Source organism: Cynocephalus volans, chromosome 10 (genome assembly GCF_027409185.1).
Source record: "Cynocephalus volans isolate mCynVol1 chromosome 10, mCynVol1.pri, whole genome shotgun sequence".
Lineage (NCBI taxonomy): Eukaryota > Metazoa > Chordata > Mammalia > Dermoptera > Cynocephalidae > Cynocephalus > Cynocephalus volans.
Window position 1 is genome coordinate 39,066,301 of NC_084469.1, and position 19,892 is coordinate 39,086,192.

The following is a 19,892-nucleotide window of genomic DNA, read 5'->3' on the forward strand; positions in this document are numbered from 1 at the left end:
AGAACAGGACAGTATACGAAGGCATTAGTTTCTATACATTGCTGGAATCACCTTGAAATCTCTAAAGATACTGTTTTCTGACTCTCATCCCCAGATATTCTGATTTAAATGCTGTGGGGTGATACCTGGGCATTGGGATTTAAAAAAATCTCTCCAGGTGATTGTAAAGTGCAGCAAGATTTGGGAACAGCTGTACTAACTAAAGATTGAGGCCCTGGAATAATTAATGTTGGAGAAGATAGGATAAGAACTTTTTGGAAATGAAGTTTACAGCTCCTGGGATTCTCAATTAATAATGCAATTTTGCAAAGTTTGAAAAATACCTTATATTTGGAAATGAAAACTGGTCTGCAGAATTAGTTTCAGCAGTAAGTGAAAAGTTGGTTTAATGAATCCCATTGAAGCTGTGTCTTACTACCTACCTAAATTTAGGTCTTTCTTAATTCAGTGTATAAAAAACCAATATGACGCAAACAAAAAACTTCAAAAACCTGGAGATCATACTGTTTTCGTAACTATGAGGAAACAAATTTTCCCATGCATTAATCAATGCTAGCTAAAAGAAAAGAGTTAAAACCTATTTAAAATGTGGAAAAATTGCTTCCCAATTTTTAACAGAGAGAGACTGAGAACACACAGCATTGAGTCGTCAGGAAAACTGAAGATCTCCCCTGAACAACACTGGGATTTCACTGCAGAGGACTTGAAAGACCTTGGAGAAATTGGACGAGGAGCTTATGGTTCTGTCAACAAAATGGTCCATAAACCAAGTGGGCAAATAATGGCAGTTAAAGTAGGTGATGCCATGATTATTTTTGGTACTTTAATCCATTAGGTGAAATTTTGTGGTGCAGTAATTCCACTATTATTCTGTTTTTACTTTTGTGTTAAATATGGGTGTTTAAAAAATTGTTTCTCCTGCTTCTTTGAAGGTGTTTTGTGTAGCAGTTGTCTTATTGGTGGCACGTTTTCTACCTCTGAAAACATGTGTATGAAGTATGCATGTTCATTGCACTTTTGGCATGATGCATTAACATGTTTTAAACTTCAGGCCCTTCCACTGCCAAGGTGAGTTCAGGCTGGGCGGCTGCACCCCTGGGAGCAGGGCAGTGCTGCACTGAGCCAGGCGGGAGCTGGAAGAGGAGGCAGCACACTGGGTTGGGCAAGGTGCGGGGCTAGGGCTAACAGCAGTCTTACTGAAGGTTTCCTGGAAACCACACACATGCTGTTGCCACTAACCTCAACCTTACTCGGTCCTGACCGGCTCGGCTTCTGTTTATTTATTTCATCTCTACTCAGTACTGCCCTGTTCCCTGGTTTTAAAGTTGTATTGAAATGCATACCTTGTGATGATGCTGTCACATTTTGTCTCTTTTGTGTGTCATGCCACTTAATATGTTAATTAAGGGGGAAAAAAAAAAGGCCAGAAATGGACACTTGGCCTGTAGACTGTACCTGGCAGGCTTATGTTGTACCTTTAATTAATTGGTGGTTTCCATCTGATTCCTAGTGGGTCTGTGTAATTGTAATTTATTCGTTTGTTTGTTCAGATGTTTAACAAATATTTGCTCTGTGAGATATTTCAGGGGAATCAGCAATGAGGAAGGAGGGGGGCGATTTAAAAGGAAACAGAAAAAAAAAACCAAAACTAGATATAGCCATACTCGCAACTTAAAATTCCTGTTGGAACAAATAGTGTTTAGTTTACAAAAATCGAGAATGGGTTTCCATACCGTCTAAGATAATCATCTTTCTGTTACTCTCCTATTCTGAGGGTTTGTCAGAGTGGCTTGCTGAGAGGAGGAGCCTCAGTTTTTTTTTTACCTGACATTTGGGAATGGATTTGTATCCTGTTAATATAAAATGCTGTCTGTGTAGAAGTTTGTTATGAGCAAAATCTTACTGTAACTATTTTAGTCTCCTTCATTGTTGAGTATTTCTCTTTGCTGGGTCACATAAAAGTAATGTTTATTAGGGTGGGGAAGATTTTTATGATTTTCTCTAAGGGTTCTTTATCTTGTTTTTGGCTATATTTTTGCAGCATGGTAAGAACTATAGACTTTTTTTGTGGGAAGATGCGTACATACATAAAATTTTGCATACAACCCGTAAACCCTTAAAGATGTATAGGCTAAGACCTCTGCTCTGGATTATCTGTTGTAATAAAATGCTATTTATTTTGGAATGTGGGATGATTTCTCTATTCTTATTTTGTGCTGCTGCAATGTAAGTGGAAGAAGAGTCATGTTTTTACACTCCAGGAGGGCAAGGTGCGGGGCTAGGGCACTATGTACTATCATTGTGTGTGATAGTACAGCATTGCCTTACGTACTATCTGTGTGTGATGTCCAGTTTTAGTTGGCTGGGTCTTAAGGAAAAGCTAAAGTTTTCAATTTTTCTCCCAGGTACTAGGGAGAGTACTTTTAAAAAATTACTTCCTGCTTTTTTTTGAGTTTGTGGTATGTGTGCTTCAACTATGTTGATCAACAAGATAAACTGTTTTAGTAATATGGATAGACTTCAGCCACGGTTAAAAGGTTTTAAAGGTAAAGATGGAACTTCATTTTGACATTTAAAAAAGTTTTTCTCAGTGACTAATTTGATAACATTTGGAGTTGTATAACACTCATGTTTTGAAGGAATTTAAAAGTGGAAATAGGAAATTGTTATCCATCATTCGTAGTCTGACCTTGTCAGTGGCTACTGTGAGAGCACTGTTTGGAATGCTATTAAAAATTCTAACTCTTAGGAAATGCTTCTAAAGCAGTCATGGGACCAACAGACTGGTCTGGTCACCTTCACATCTGTATCCACCAGGTAGTACTAGCTACCTTTATTTACTGCTTTGAATTCTTGAGCAAGCATAGCAGTTTGGCATGGGGGAGGCTGGCAATGTGACGTATCAGTCAGTGTAGATGGGTTATCCCACTGGGTTCCATAACTTCATTAATACTGGAAGAATAAGTGTTTTTGAATTAATATACATTAAGATTTGATACAAATTGATGACTGTTGTATGCCATCCACTATGATTTTAAAATATACTTGTTGATTTCTTCATTGCAGCTGATGAAGTTTGTTCCCTCATCCCCTAGGCGCACAGACTAGATAGACAAGCACAAATATACAGAAGCAATGTATTTAAGGAGGAGTTAAAGTTGACATTTTACATTTAAAGGAACTATGAGATGGTGGTTCACATGCCTGAGAGCTTTCCATTGCTGTTGGTGAAATGAGAAACATATGTGAAATAGCTCTTTGCTAACGTTTTAATATGCATTTTGGGAATATAGAAGGATTACTTTATTAGATATTAAGCCTATTCTGGAAATTATATTTAAGATTATTGTGCAAAGGTGAATTGTAGTATTAGCCTCATTTTTTTTTTTTCTACTCCTCATTTTTAGGATGTTTTTTCCCAAATTGATTTTGCCACATATAAGAAATGTTTGAAAAGGTGACTCAAAGACTTAATCTAAAAATCAGTATAATAAATCAGATTCAGCAAGTTAACATAGTATATGTAAGAATTATACTTAAAACAATTTTTTGACCTTTGGCCTGAGACCAGTCTCCCAAGCTGCCAGTGAGGTTGTATGTTAGGATCTAAGATGTGGACATTTTTTAACCCCTCAGTTTTAATTGTGCACACCTGAGGAAAGAGGTCTTACTCTTTTGTGGGTGCAGGTGACTAGTAGTTTGTCTACCTGTGCCTGAATGACTGAGTCATAGGGCTGCCTAGGGCAAAGCCACTGTTGCCACTGGGGTCTTCTAAAGCTCAGGGAGAACACCCTTCAACTCCGACCAGGTATTTACTTCTAACTTTGATCAGCATCCTCTGCAAATAACATTTATTTAGTGTCCTGTTTTGCATGATGGTAGAGTAACCAGTGAATAAAAAAATTAGACATGAACATAAGTCTCTGCTTAGCTCTCTGGCAGGGTTAAGTATAGCGGGGTAAAGCCCGGGGTTCAGACCAAATGTTTGAAGAAGAAATCAGGATTAGGTTTCTGAGCTTGTGTTAGAGAAATTCAGCTCTGGGAGAAACATCTAGCAGCATTAGGTCCACAGCAGATCAGAATCAGGATGTCAAAGCAAATTCAGGGACACAGGAGAAAAGAGTTAGAAAGAGTAGATGAAGTGTCACAGTTCAGACCTGTGAGCTGAAATTGAATGGAATTATAAGCACAAATTGCTAACAGAGAGAAGAAACCTCCCAGTACCTGACAGTGTGTCCTCTACCTGATCCTTCCTGCAGTATAAGTCCTGCATGCCTAGAGTACCAGCTTTCCTGTTGTTTTCTAACAGACTCATGTCCAGATGGACTTCTTGGATAATAGAGCTAGTATTGGGCAGGTAGGTGGAATTAGGAACATGTTAGTTGCCCCCCCCCATAGTAAAATATTTAGGATTTTAATGGAAAGGCCTTTAAAGAAAGCTGTTGTACTTTACGATACTATAAGACTAATGGAGTCATGCAGCAACAAAATCTAGAAAAAAGGGAACATTATTGAAATTGTTTATTACATAATAGGTGATTTATTCTGAGTATTTATGGTTTTCCCCCTGCTTTTGGCTAATACAGTCCTCTGTTGTACCCCTCTCCATGCTGTAAGGTGAAAATTGTATGTTCTAACTCTTTAAGGGTAAAAATACATTAAATATTCCATCTTGCTGATTTCCACCTGTGAAATGCCACACAGTATTAGGAATCAACAAAGAACAGTAGAATGTAAAGTTTGTTTTTTTAAAAACATAAAAGTGTTATGGTTATAAAACATCAAGCACACAGACAGTAAAATTAATTAAGAACTTTCCGTATATGAGAACAAAGATACATTTAAACGTATACTAGAAGATGCTTTTTCCTCAGTAGAATGCAAATTTTATTTTATAACAAATTCAGCTTCTGTGAATCTTAAAAATGTAAAATTACCAAGGCTTTTCCACATCAAATAAAAATCAGGTTTACCTTCACATCCAAAAAAAAAAAAAAAAAGTTCGAGTACAGGTTCAACAAGAATGATGTAAAATCTGAAAGGAGTAGCCAAAATTTTAAGTTATCAATAGATAGCTAAATTTGATTGTTCTCTCAGTAAACTCCAGTTTGAAACAACAACAAAAAAATATTGTTTACTAAAATATGAAGAACATTTCCAGGAAATTATCATCTTGTTTGAAAATAAAAAATGTAACCCATGACAAATAAGAAAAATACAAACCGTATGCTGTACAGAGGGAACAAAAAAGACAATCAGCCTTTATAGGAATCAAGAGAACACCATGGACTTGTAAAAATTTCCTAAATCAGTAGCATATTGTGTATTATCATATGTAGAAAACTAATAAAGTAAGGTAGTTTTTATTAGTTGCATAATCTAAAAATATGAGGAAATTTTGGACTATTTCTCTCAAAAGACCACAGAGCTGTCATTGAAATAAACATTTCTTGAGACAATGGGCAGAGTTCTCATTCATGGGAAATATGTTCTTTTTTTCACGCAGTGAAACTGAGAAAAATTATATCAAATGTGAAATCTTTTTCTCTAAAGTAATCATCTTATATACCCTAGTGATGGAATACTTCAGAAATGCAATTTTTAAATTCATACTTGAAACAGATTATTATTAAACACACATAAATCTTATTCCTTGGCACCAGACTTCAAACATTAAATAATTTTTTAAACCACCATACTGTTCTTAAAATTGTATTTCAAACTTTTATACCCAGTGCTTTTATTTTTCTGAACATAAACTGTTCATTCTAATGATAATCTAGACTGAACCCTGCAGTATCTGAGCAAGTCACAGTTCACTTCAAACCAAAAGAAATCACCAATCTTTTTTTGCCAAAATCATAATATTTAGATGTCTATAGAAATTGACTAGGATTTATCTGTGCGTAATGATGGACCCACAGAGCGTTGTCTTACGGCATTCTGTGGAAAGTCTTTGTTCCTTCTTTACTTTCAGTTTCCTCTTCTGAAACACCTCCTTCATCGGCCTCTTGTTCCTCCTCCACTGTTTTCAGAGGTTGAGAACATTATGATAATTTTTGAAGGATGTGGCTCTGATCTGCACCTTTTTTGAAGAACAAAGGCAATCTGCCACAAATATCATACAGAGTCCTAATAACAGTCCTGAAAGCAGAGTTGCTAAAGCACAAACTGAATATGATCTCCAAACCGGTAATCCAAGGTCTTTAATGAAATAGCTATGGCAAGTCCTGATCCACATAGATAGCTGAAAGAGTGCTGACATACTACTCATCAGAATAGAACCTGGACCAAAATGATGGTGAAACGGGTTCAGTACTCTTTCACTCTTTTCGCTAATAGGAAGAACATTTATGATAAACTGCTCAATCAATCTTGGCTGCTCTGTGACATCTGCTTTTGCAACTTTAACATCAAGATCTTCTCCACATTCAGCAAAACTTTCCCATTCTGGTTGAAGATTTTGACAAGCAGGAGACCATGGAGAATAAAATTCAACCATCCATCCTTCTTCCAGCAACTCTCTCCAGTTCTCGTACATGATGATGTGCACTTCACTCTGCTGCCCGTGGGTCCAGGGAGTCTCCCCCAGCCCCCTAAGTAATGGCACCAGGACTGCCAGGGGACCCACAAGACTCTGGGAAGGAGCCGTGTCAGCTGCTCACCCACCCCACAGCAAGCACTGTGGCCCCACTTCCCCATAGCAGCTCACGCTTCCGCCTTCAGATGTTATGTAAGGCTGTCACTGTTGATCATTATGATGACTTTTGAGTCTTATGCTTGAGATATTACCTTGGTTAATCAGAAAAACAGATCAGTTGTTTGGGGTTAGTTACTTAGACCAGACTGAGTTAGCAATGTGACCTTGTATGTCAGGGTTTCAGTTGTTTCTCTCTGTTGGTGATCTGCCTAACTTGTCTTGTTCCTTTGACACCCGACTCTACTCTTTTAGCTCTCCTGTTTCATTGATTTAAGTCTTCCTGATCCTGGTCTGGTAACCTGATCTTGATTCCTGCATTCGTGCCTATTTGGATTTTAACTTTAGTGTCCTTGACCTGGAGTTGAGACCTAGCTTACCCTGGATACTTGATGGGAAGGACCAGAGCCCTCTGCTGGCAATATCAGCAGCCCAAAGCTCAGCCCTTCCCTGAGCAGTGCGGAGCTTTCCTCTGCTTTTTAGATAGGCCTCTTTCTTGCAGATGGTACGGTGAATATGGGAAGTCAGGAATCAGAAAGTATGGCCTGGTTTGTTTTCCCGCCACTGTGGGGACCATGCCACTTCTGTCAAAATTTCATTATTGAATGATTTCAGTGGAGACTTTGATGATCAATAATGATTGGAGGAGGTTCATTTTAGTGTTTAAACATCGGTCTTGCCTATTGTTCTGAAAGCACTAGAATGATATTTGACAGGGGTGGCCTTAAATTGGAAAAACTCCTTTTTGATGGTATAGAGAGCTTTGTCAGGCAATTTTATTGAGTTTCAAAAGGCCGCAGTGATAATATTTGATTATCATGGCTGTGTTTTGAATTGAGACTGGAATCCAGTATCTTAGGCTTGCATTTGATTGGCCAGATCATGTGGCTTAATTAAGATGTCCACTATTGACTGAGCCGTGTTATGTTTATGCTTCCTACCTAATGTTGCTTAAAAGCCATGGTGTTGCATATGGAAAGTGTAAGTGGACCGCTTCCAGGAGTGGGCAGACTCCAAGGGTGTGGCAGGGTTGCCCTCTAGTTAGCCTTGATTTTGAACTTGGGTCCCTTGCGTAGTTGGGGTTGGAATTCCCAGTATGCATGTGTGTTTCTTTTGCTCTTGCTCCCAGTTAGTGGTTTTCAGGCTGTGGGTTATTTTCTATTAACAGATTTGTATGTGGGACCCAATAAATAAAATAGACAAAATCAGTACTATTCTGGTTGATGTGTAGGGGGTAGGAAATAGAGACGCTGCCTGCACATACTGGAAACCCTTAGGGGTACTGTACGTTAGGGGTCCAAGTAGGACAGTTTGGAAATGGTTGCTCTAGGTGAATTTAGTCAACCATTATGTGTTTCTGAACATTCTGGATATCTATTTTCTGATACCTTCTAACATCATTTGGTTCACGTAACTGAATTGTGACATTGGAATGTACCCTAGCTTATACAGTTATTTGGAGGAATCTTGTCTTATCACACCTCACTCTACATGGGGAACATCTGAAACAATATTTCATATATTTCCTGCGTATTTTCTATTATTCTTTGTTTTCTTATGGCCATGACTCTGAAATTGGTTATACATCAGATTTCTGTCATTATCTCACTTTATTGTCATGGGTACTGAAATTATGATATGTGATTTAAGATCTTTAGGCCCTTAAAAATTTCAATCCTAAGATTGACTTTGTTCTTTAAATGTGGATGATGTAGTTAGTAAAAAGGGAGACAGTGATATCATCCTTATCAAGGCATGCCAAGCTTGTTCTGTTAACTTTGTCCTCAGGGCAGCTCTTCCTGTGAGGAGATGTAGCATATGCTTTTGGAATTAATCTCCCAAGTTCTCTGACAGAAGATATGTAAAAGGAGTTAATTGGATCTTAGTATCCCCTGTGAGAAGAATGGGTGATAGATACTACTATTAATTAATTTATTAAGTTGGCTAAGATACAACTGGGAGTTCACTAAATTGATTCCTAAAGACTTAGATGATTTTTGCAGTTAAGTATTAGCATCTTTTCTTCTGTTCTTAGTAAAAGCATATGCTTTCATAATTTAAAACAATTGACTTCACAGATACTATTTGTTACTTTTTGACATGAAAGCAAAATTTGCATCTGTGATTAGCATTCCAAATACCTTGCTTTTTTGACTTTTTGTTTTGGCTAATGTTGCCATCTGCTTTGATCTTATTAATGTTTGAATTGTGAGATAACATGAGTATTTTTGTGTATGATCTATTTAGAAGATTCTAGCAGCTAAGGATGGACTTGTGCAGCAGAGATATGAGTCTTGCTGCATCTGTGGGATATAGAATCTGTTTTGCAAGTTAGGAAAATGAGAATGCCTAAGATTTCCTGTGACTTAGAGGAAGGTGATTGATTGCTTGTTGATGTGCTGTAGTGGTTTCTGGGATTTTCCATCTTAATGTTAGAACTGAATTCTTTTTTTTTTTTTTTTTTTGCTGGGAAAGCAACGTATTTTTTTGTAAGGATCAGAATAGTGGGGACACTTTGGGATTGGAGTGTGATCCTTGCTTTCCCATCCCCTACATCACTGACTTAGGTTGATCTGAAGTCAGTTATTGACAGCAAGGGATTCCCCTTAATATTTTATTCACAGACACTAACCTTAGGAGGTTAGGAGCAAGTAAAGTTTAATGAACAAGGTTGTGTTTATGGCATAATAGTATTGGTGTTTGTAGGTCATAGGAACTGCACACACTGTCAAAATATGATTTTTACAATTCATTAAAATAATCTTTTGATTTTAAATGTAATCTTGTCGGGCTGGCCTGTGGCTCACTTGGGAAAGTGTGGTGCTGATAACACCAAGGGCACGGGTTTGGATCCCTATATAGGGATGGCTGGTTAGCTCACTTGAGAGAGCGTGGTGCTGACAACACCAAGTCAAGGGTTAAGACGCCCTTACCGATCATCTTTAAAATAAACAAACAAACAAATAAATAAATAAATAAATGTAATATTGTTGAACCTTTACTATATCACTTTAATTTCCCATGGACAAGAGTTCCACATGAGGTCCCATGTGGTGTGTTTGCTCATGTACCAGTTCTAGGATTTCTGCATGGGTGGTAAGATATTTACCAATGTCCGCTTGGTACAGAGCGTAGAGACTGTCATCACAGGGAGTTTTTGGCTTGGTTCTTGTCCTGGGAATGGTTGTTGTAGCCATCATACTAATTTGTCAGAACATTTGGCAGTTACTTGTAATATGGAATACAGATACTTTTGATAACCTTTTGATAACCTTAGATGACTGTAGGTGCTTATGTAGAGGAATGAGCCACATGCACTGAAATATGAACTTTAGCTAACTGTGAGTGGTAGCAGGTCCCATATAGCTTTGCAGAACAGTAAATACCTTTGGGTGTTCTGATTTAGTTTGGTGATAAATTGGAAATGACCCTTTGCCTTGCTAATGGCAAAATTACTAGTATCTTACGTCATTTTATCCCATCTCAAATTGTTTTAGTTAGTGCCTGGACTAATTTATAAAGCCCCACACTGATTTCCTCTGTAGTTATTGAATCTATCACCTTGCTGAATTTCATTGTGTCCATACCTTAATGTCTGATTAGGGAACTCACCTCTCTTTCATTTTGAAATATTCCCACTTTATTCCTAATGTACTGTAAACAGTAAGAATGAATTCGTGCAGTGGGTTATCAGTCACCTAATTTACTCTTATTCCCTTGCTGTACTGCCTTCTGGACCCTCAGCTGAGCCATCCAAAATTCTAACAAGAATTTGTCATGTGAGGGTTTAAAGACCTTATCTGCCAGGACTGATGCTCATGCTATTCCACATTAGTTTTCCCATTTCATCTGCTCCCCACATCTCATTCCCCCCAAACATTTTCTCCATTTCAAAACAAAACAAAAATAGTATAAGTTAGAATTGGTAGACATGTTGTTAGTTTATTTGATTACGTCATCATTTTCAAGTCTGTATACTGCACTACTGCCTTCTAAAGTCAGTTCCTGAACTAAGTTCTTGATTCCTGGTACTTTTGCTGATGACTCATATCCTTTTTTGCCTGGAATGTTCAGATCCTAGGAACTGACATCTGTCACGCATACTGTGGAACTGCCATTTTTAATCAATAGCGTGTATGACTTGCCACTAGTCTTTCTTTACTCTGAGTCTTTTGGGAGTATAATGACCTGTTTTCTCTTTATCTAGGCAGGAATGGGATCAGGTAACCCAGAGTACCTCCTCATGCACATGCTGTTTGAGAGAGAGAGCTTGTCATCTGCCTAACGTTTTCTACAGCTTTACTTGGTAGGAAGAAAAACTACAGTTGGTCTAGTAAGAGGAAGTAGTTGTCACATCAGGCCAGAGGCAGTCACAGAATGGGTCATTTCAAGGCAGGCCTTGGTGCTTTGGTATACAGTGTGTGTCTGACCTCTTTAACAACTGAGATATCTTTGAGAACTCTGGCAGGGAGATGTAAGGGTTAATCGAATCTGGGTGAGTGGCATGGGTGAGTGGCAAGGATTACTATCAGAATCAGCTAGGTATTTATTTAACACCTAGGCGATATTCTTTTTGGTGAAATGCTTCTTAGGTTCTGCCATGTGAGCTTTTCTTATTTTGCTTTCTCTGTAATTCTGCTCTTAGCTATCGTGTTGTCAGCCTTCCTTCCTTCCTTTTCTCTTTGCCATATTTAAGTCTTCCTAACCATACCCCCAAGTAGCAATCTGTTCATCATCATACTTTTCCTCTCTATCCTCTCTCTTTGTCTCTCCCTAACCCTGAAAATAAATTTAGGAAACGAGAGGAAACAAAAATTTCCCCATTATGACTGAATTAAGTCATAATATCTCAGTAAAAGGGAGTTAAATTAGTTTTCCTTGAGAGTATATACTATTTCCATCCATCCCCGTGTTTACTTCTTTCTCTCTGCCCTTCTCAGCTCCAGTCCTTTAGTGAATTTAGTTTTATTAGTTTCCCCAATCCCTTTCCAAGATAACTGTGTGTCTTAACCCACTTGAAAGTTCTTCATAGTTACTGACGTTAGTTTTATCACTAGCCGCCATTCATCCCTGATGGTATCAAAAAATTGTATGTGGGTGGTGGGGTTGGCAGGTTTTGGACATAAGGCTAGGGAATCGTGTCAGGGTGAAGAGAGAGCTGCCCAAGAGATCCCTATGTAAAGTTAGAGAGCATCTAGAACTATACCACATTTACAAAATTGCTCAGTATCAGTAAAAGGGGTATTTATATTTTAAATTTGAGCTGTTAAAAGTTGAGGCATTCCATGTGAGGCCAAGTATAAGCTGCCCATATTTAAATTTACCAATGACTTCTGGATGCCACGTTGCCCAAAAAGAAGGAAAACAACCTTTTAACAAGTACTTGAGATGTGGGCCATTGGTATGTGATTGGGACTGTTGTCAAAGTGGACATTCCTGTTTTTTTGTGATGAGGTAGGAGATGGCAAGAGGATAATTTCCAACTGAAATTTTTTTGCTTGTCTTTGGGGACTTATGAATTTTCTGTCACTGCAGCCTCATCGGTACAGAACTTCCAGTAACTGAGTTTGTGGCTGCCCCAACAAATAACATGAGGTGGACTGGCAATTTTAGAAAAATGAAGCTCTTCGGATCTTTTTTTGTTTTTATATTGGACAAGAACCATGTATAGTATTGGGCTGGCCGGTTAGCTAATTTGGTTAGAGCATGGTGCAGATAACACCAAGGTCAGGGGTTTAGATCTCTGTACTGGTCAGCAGCCAAAAAAATGTAAATAGAAAAATAAAATCCATTATTATTGAGGGGGAAAAAAAACCCCAAAACCATGCATTATACGAATAGTCCCCAAACCAGAGAACTGGGAATTTGTTTTATCCCTTTTCCCTGTGTCTCTGAGTGACTCTTAATTGGAATCATTTTGGCATATCTGACCTTTGTCTACATGTTGTTTTTATTGGCATTTGCTTGCTTTTAAAGCTCTATTAGGAGTTGAATATGGATTTGGCCAACAATTTTTTTTAATGTTTTTCAACTTCAGGTTTAAGAATTTCCTCATTGTGGAAAACTACTTAACATATTTGTGGTGTAAGTCTGGTCTTACTTTTAAACGTTTTCTCTATGTTATGTTCCAAATAAAGTAAGACTTTAATCTGAAAACACTTTTCATTATTGGAAAAGAGATGTGGATTGTTTTTCAAGAAATACTGTTGAATTTGTCCCGAGAGCATGTACTAACTTACGCTAGGTTAATAAGGTAGTGGCAAGAAAGAGCTCAGTAACCCCATAAAAAAGAAAAAGAATGATTTTGATGAGTTCTGATATTTGGATGAAAATGAAACTTTTTAAAACTTACGTTTCTTGAGATTATGTTCTTAAATATTTTTTGGTCTTGTGTGGGCTTTTCATCCCACTCGTTATTTAAAAAAACAAAACAAGGTTTGCTGAATTTATGATATAAATAAATGAAATTTTCATTTTATTCAAGGTTTTATTAATGGATTTGATTTCTGAACATTGTGATTACAAGAGGATTTAAAGTAATATAATTGGCTTTACCTTTGTACTTCCATTTTCCTGTGCCCTTGATTAAGGACAGCTTTATAAAGAGAGGAAGTTTGTTCTCATTGATGTGTTCAGTTTTAGGCAGTTATGCTTACTTAATATCAGAAAATCCTGGCCTTGTTTCAAGTAATAGAAATCTTTCTTGTAGATATTGTTTTGATGTTCCATTGGAAAAACTTTCTTGGTTGTGTCTTTTGTTTTACTAAGTATTCTCTAATTTGAATCATTACATATTTCCCCTCTTGAATTATTTATTGCATTATTGAATTAATATAATTAATTTGAAGTTTTTGCTATTATAGGTATGTGCTTTTAGTTAATCCTATTTTGGTGTCCTGTAGGGCTTCTGAATTAGTTTAGTTTATTATGTACTCACATGTGTTTAATGTTACAGCTCAGTCAGCTGTGCTTGCTCAATCCCAAACAATTCAGATGCAGTACCAGCAGCTACTCTTCTGCTCACTGCCAGACTGTTGCTTTTGTTAATCCTATTTTGGGGTCCTGTAGGGCTTTTGAATTAGTTTAGTTTATTACATGCTCACATACGATAAATGTTACAGTTCAGTCAGCTGTGCTTGCTCAGTCCCAAACAATTCAGATGCAATACCAGCAGCTACTCTTCTGCCCACTGCCAGACAGCTGGACACAGTGTTTGGAGAGCATGAGGAGGTGTTAATCTGTTGAAAAGCATCCAGGAGCAAAATCAATTTCACGTTAGACTAGTAGGCCATCCAGCCATTCCTTGTTCTATTTTGTACTAGAAGTGGCATTAAAGAATATGTTACAGATGAATAAATTTCCTGGCATGCTGATGATCTGAAAGGTTAGGGCTGTGCCAGAAACTGTCTCTACATTCTGGCTAATAACAATTCTGTCAGGGATTGTCTCAGTATTAGATATCATTCAGATGCTGGGACTTCAGTTAGACTGCCAATTCATGTAATAGCATGTATCCCTTTTGTAGCTACTGCAGGATTTTTGGAAATTGGCTCCCAAAAGTCTGTTATTGATGATAAGTATTCAAGTTTTGACTGTCATATGCTTTCCAGGGATTGAAATATATGCATTTGTACAAATGTAAATTTAGAAAACCACATAACCAGTTTAGGGAAACAAAAAATAAGCTAGCAAAGAGGACATTTTTTAAAACGGTGCTTCTTATTTACATTTGCTAGTATATCCATACAAGTAAAAACAGAAAAAATAATGTTAACCTTTTAATAGTGAGAGTTCTTTAATAACTAGTAGATGTAAATCTTTCCTAACCAAAGAGTCATTTGATTTTTCTTTCCTGCTTGTCTCTAATTACCAACTCTCGTAGTATGTTTTAAGTTAAGATATATGGGATTATTAAGATCCTTTACAAAATAATAACCTTCCTGAATTAGTATTTTCACAGCTACACTTTTCAAGTTGTATTTTAAAAATAGGAATAAGTGTAATAAAAATGTTTACAAAAATTATCAATGTCATGTTTTGAACAAGCACAGATCACATCTCTGAGGAGCTGTTTTGATTTTTTAAAAATCTTTTTCAACAAACATTATGCGTATGCTGTTTCAAAAGCAAGATTATTAATCCCCGAACTATGAAAATAGAGAAATGAGAGAGAGAGGGGATGAAAATTTTCTTAACTTTTAACAGAACTAGTCTTATTTTGTTTGCTTTTTATTCTTATTTTTTTCCTTGTTTATTTGGGCAGTGATATTCAGTGTAAGTTTAAAATAAATCAGTGTGTATAAGGTAGCTGCCAGTTAATACATTTTATTAGGTATGAAATACTGTAGCTAGCCAGCTATAAATTTTAAGTAGCAAAATTAAATTTGTTTGTATTTGGAGTATATGGAAGTCTTCATTTAGTGTCAAAAAATGAAACTAAGAGAACCTACTTCTAAAACAACTGCTTATTCTCATGTCACATGGAATACGTCTTTTGTATCTTTCTGTGCCTCTGGTTTTTCCTCTATAAAAGGGGCTCAAGAATTTAATTGATTGTCTTCATCACTTTCAAGAACATTGAGGACAGATACCTTGAAGTCTTTGGAAGACAAAATGCTACCTTGTGTATTTTTTGATACTAACTTACCTTGTAAGTATGTGCTATATATTGTACACTGTGGCGTGGTGTGACATTGTGAACTTTTTTATGAGGATGGAAGTTGTTTGCATGCTTTAGCATTAAACTATAACTCCATTATTAATCCTTTACAATTTCTGAACTTGATTACTTTCGCTCTAGTGAATTGGGAACTATCCCTCTGAACACCTGTATGTTCTGTACTGTTCCCAGATGGGAGGTGGGAAGTGGGGGTAACTAATGTTTTCTAACAGTCACTTAGAAATGTGCAGAGAAGTTGTTATACAGTTTGGTTAGGGATACATCCCAGATCTGCAGTGTATGGAGAAGGGCCTCATCGGTTTAGAAGTAGACAGAAAGAGCCCTCTGCTTTTTCCTTTTCAGGTTTTCTTCCACAGGTTTATGTAGACTCATGGGTTGGAGAGTCAGGTAGAACTTTTTGGTTTTAACATATAGAAAGTGTGGTGAAGAGAAAGAGTCCCAGTCTAGGATTTGGGAGACCTGGATTCTTGTCTGTGCATGTCCCTGTACTAGTCCTCCCCTTTTCCTGTTCTGGACCGTTTTCCACCTCTGATGAATGAGGATGCTGTGGTGTGAGGGTACTTGGGAGTGAACAGGGCTGTTCTTTCACTGGATGCCTGGAGTCCATACGTTTCTGTAATGGTGATTAGAAGAATATGAAGCTACCTGTAATTATTCATGTTATTCAGATGTGTTAGAACTCATTATGATTTTCTTTATATTTGCATGTGGGGGTTAATTTTCACTGCCCAGGAACTTCACTGAATAACTCCCGTCATCATTACTGAATACTTAATAGTTAAAATCCCTATGCCCGTTAAATCTATTTTGTTAAATTTTTTGTGATAAAAATTACTCTCCTAAAGTGTAAGGAAAGGTGATAATTTTCATGTCTGATTAGTATTTGTGATGTCTGCTTGGTAATTTTCAGCTTTGTGGTTTTTCTCAGGTTTCTAAAATTGTTTAATATTTTTATAACATGTTCTGTCATTCTTTTCCAGAGAATTCGGTCAACAGTGGATGAAAAAGAACAAAAACAACTTCTTATGGATTTGGATGTAGTAATGCGGAGTAGTGATTGCCCATACATTGTTCAGTTTTATGGTGCACTCTTCAGAGAGGTAGGAATAAACTATTTGGGATTTAGCTGATAAATGAATATTTAATTGGGACAAATAAGTGAATGACAGAATTAGATTCTAGTCTTCAGTTAAACACCATATGTGTTAGTCCTTTTTGTTGCTTATAAGAAAATACTTGGAACTGGGTGATTTATAAAAAAATGAAATTTATTGCTTATGGTTTCTGAGGCTGGGAGGTCCAAAGTCCAGGGAACATATCAGGTGAGGGTCTCAGTGGTGGCAACAGTGATGGCAGGGTATCACATTGTAGAAATGGTAGAAGAAGAGAAAAGAGAGCAACCTCCTCCTTCACTCTCTTTTAAAAGCCCTCCAAGTCATGCCCCTGACCACCATTTTAAATCTATTCACTTTGGCACAGTCCTACAACCTAATCACCTCTTCAATTACCGTAATAGGATTTCCCACCCTCAACAGTTCCAGTGAGGATTAAGCTTCTAATATATGAAATTTGGGGGACACAATTCAGTCAATCCACAGCCATACATTAGTTATAACTTGATATCTCAATATTTTAGTATATTGCCATGATAATCTACACTTTAACTTCCACCGCTCATTGTTCCTTTGGTTAAGGGGTTAATCTCTCTCTCTCTCTCTCTCTCTCTCTCTCTCCCTCCCCCTCCCTCCCTCCCTCTCCCTCCCTCCCTCTCCCTCCCTCCCTCCCCCCCTTCGCTCTCTTTCTCTCCCCCCCTTTCTCTCTCTCTCTCTTTTTTTGTTTTTTTTTTTTTAGTTTTTAGTATTGTGGCTCTCATTTGTGAATCTCATATTTCCTTTCTTCATTTACAAATATTTTCTATTCTTTAAAAACCTGACAAATCAGCTGATTTCTAAATATTGGTAGGAAAACAATAGGTTTAGATTCTATCGCTTCTGGACTTGAGCTACCTCCTTGCTCCTCCCTCCCTTTCTTTTTAACTTTTACTCATTTCTGTCATCAAATGTACCAGCACTTATTGTAACCATTTATTTGTCCCCACCCACAATCCTCAATTATACCCAATAGACATAGAAATTAATAATTATACTAGAATTCTTTTTCTAATTTTGTTATGCAGATTTTTGTGTTGAAATTAGAACTCTGATTTCTTGATCTCATGGTCATGTCTCTTCTTTTGGCTTCTGGTTATTCTGTGTCCCAACTTGTGTTATCACTTCTGCCCCAAACTGTCAATTCACTTACTCATCCAACTGCCAGTCGTCCAGTTCCCTAAAGCATAGAAGTAATGGCCAGGAGTAAAGCTGGAGCTGTAAATAAATCAAATATTTTATGGTATCCTGGGCTATCATCAAAAAATTGTGATATTTCATTAGTTGAGAAGGACTTGAACTGAACTGTTGAGCATTTCAAATACTCTTAAAAAATACCATTCTCATTTTGAAAATGTTAGAATGAGCTGGTTGGGGTTGTTATGACTGGTAAGAAGAAAAACCTTCCCACCCCTCTTTTCTTTTTGGAACTGGATCACAAAGAGTTTAACCTCAGGGTTTTTGTTGTTAATTAACTCAAATAATACAATTTTTTTTTTTTTTTTAACAGGGCTGAATGTAGCACTGAATAGAAATATATGAAATCGTATAATTGAAAAGATGTTAGAGGTTAGTCAGTTAATCCTCAACCCAATTCTGAAATTTTTTCATTTATTTTTCTGTGCTCTTAGTAGGTAACTCTAGTAACTGGGTGTGTTATATTCCATGAAAGAGCCTGTTTCTTTGTTGAATCACTATTGTTAATTCTAGACTCGTAGTTTCTTTCCACTCCTGTCCTTGTACTTTTTAATGACTCAAATATTCATTTTTATTACCAGATACATTGAATTTGTTAACTTTCTTCATCATTTTATATCAGTGTTATGTCACATCAGTACACAGTCATGGATTTATGTACATGACTATACGTGGGACCTAAATATTACAAAATGATGATATTCTGTTTGTTTACATCATAAATCTGGAACTTTCTTCATGTTTCACCACAATCTTGCCATCTCCTCCTCCCTTCATCCCCAAACTATGAACTTACTTGTCACAGTCATTAAATCCTCTGGTCACTTTACTCTTTAAATCTTATATAGAACAGTAGTTATTTAGAGACCAAACTAGATTTTCTTTCTTGGCTAGACTCCATAGCCAGCTTTTTCAGTGCTGTGTTTGCTATCACTGTAGACTCCCACTGGCTCTATCTTAACCTGAAATCACCTCCATAGTGTTGGAATATACTGTTTCATTTCTCTTGGTCGTTTATTTAATCATTCATTTAAGTAACATTTAAATAATCAGTCATTTAAGCAATATTTAAATATGTAGCCCCAGGCTAGATTGTTTGGAAGTGTGATTTTACGAAAGGAAGGCAGAGTAAATGATATCCATGATTGACAGACAGGGTGTTTGGAAATGAAAGCTTGAAAGTGTCCTTGTGGTTTTTATCATGGATAGCTGAGTAAGATTTGGTTTTATAATCTCAGGAAGGTTGAAGGGAATTAAGATATGCAGGTATAAGCACTAATGTCTGTTGAATTCTTTATAGTTTCCACATATGTATTGTTTTTCCACCAAACTTAGGGGATTTTGTGGTATTATCCCCTTTTTCTAGAGAGGAAAATGAGATTTGGAATATTAATTTGACAAAAGTCATTTGACAAAAGTGACAGAGATGGGACTCCAGAGACAAAATGTCAGTGTTCCTTCTATTTTTTCAAAAAGAAGAGCTTTTAGCTTCATTTAAAAAAAGTCTACTTTTTAAATGTTATGATTTTTGAGTATGATAAGATGAAGGCTTTGGAACTACACATTTAACTGTATAAAGTCATAAGATGCCTAAGTAGATGAAACATAAATTTTCACCCCAAATCTTAGAGTGGAATAAGTAATAGGTACTTTCTGAATAGTAAAAGATGAAGTTTTAGAAAAGCAGCAAGTTCACCTTTTAAGAGTGAATAGTCAAAGTGTGTTTCCCAAAGTTATAAAAGTTAAAAATATTAAAAAGATTTAATAAGGCTTCAGAAAAACATTTTTCTTTAGAGGTTGCTAAAATTCAGCTAATTTGCTAAAACTTTATTTAGAATTTTTATGTCTATGAGAGATATTGATCTGTAGTTTTCTTATAATGTTTTCCTCTGACTTTTGAATGGTTTTTTTTCTGACTTTTGTGTTAGTATAATGCCAGTCTCATAGAATGAGTTGGGAAATACTCCCTTTTAAAAATTTTCTGGAAGATTTTGTGTAGAATTGGCATTATCTCTTCAGTGAGTATTTGGTAGAATTTACCAGTGAAGACAGTAGAAATTGGTGTTTTCTTTGTGGGAAGATTTTTAACTGCAAATTTAATTTCTTTCAAAGATAAAATTCTACTCAAGTTACCTATTTTTTCTTGAATGATCTTTGGTAGTTCTTCCCT

The 19,892-nt window shown here is 36.6% G+C and overlaps 1 protein-coding gene and 1 pseudogene across 1 annotated transcript in view; one reads left to right on the forward strand and one right to left on the reverse strand.

Moving 5' to 3' along the window:
• Positions 1 to 19,892, forward strand: part of MAP2K4 (mitogen-activated protein kinase kinase 4) — a 115,522-nt gene that overhangs the window by 56,056 nt on the left and 39,574 nt on the right. Inside the window, exons 3-4 of the mRNA XM_063109631.1 lie at positions 619 to 793; positions 16,358 to 16,477. Coding sequence (XP_062965701.1) covers positions 619 to 793; positions 16,358 to 16,477 — 295 coding nt within the window. The remainder of the gene's footprint in view (positions 1 to 618; positions 794 to 16,357; positions 16,478 to 19,892) is intronic.
• Positions 5,890 to 9,894, reverse strand: LOC134389528 (thioredoxin-related transmembrane protein 1-like; annotated as a pseudogene).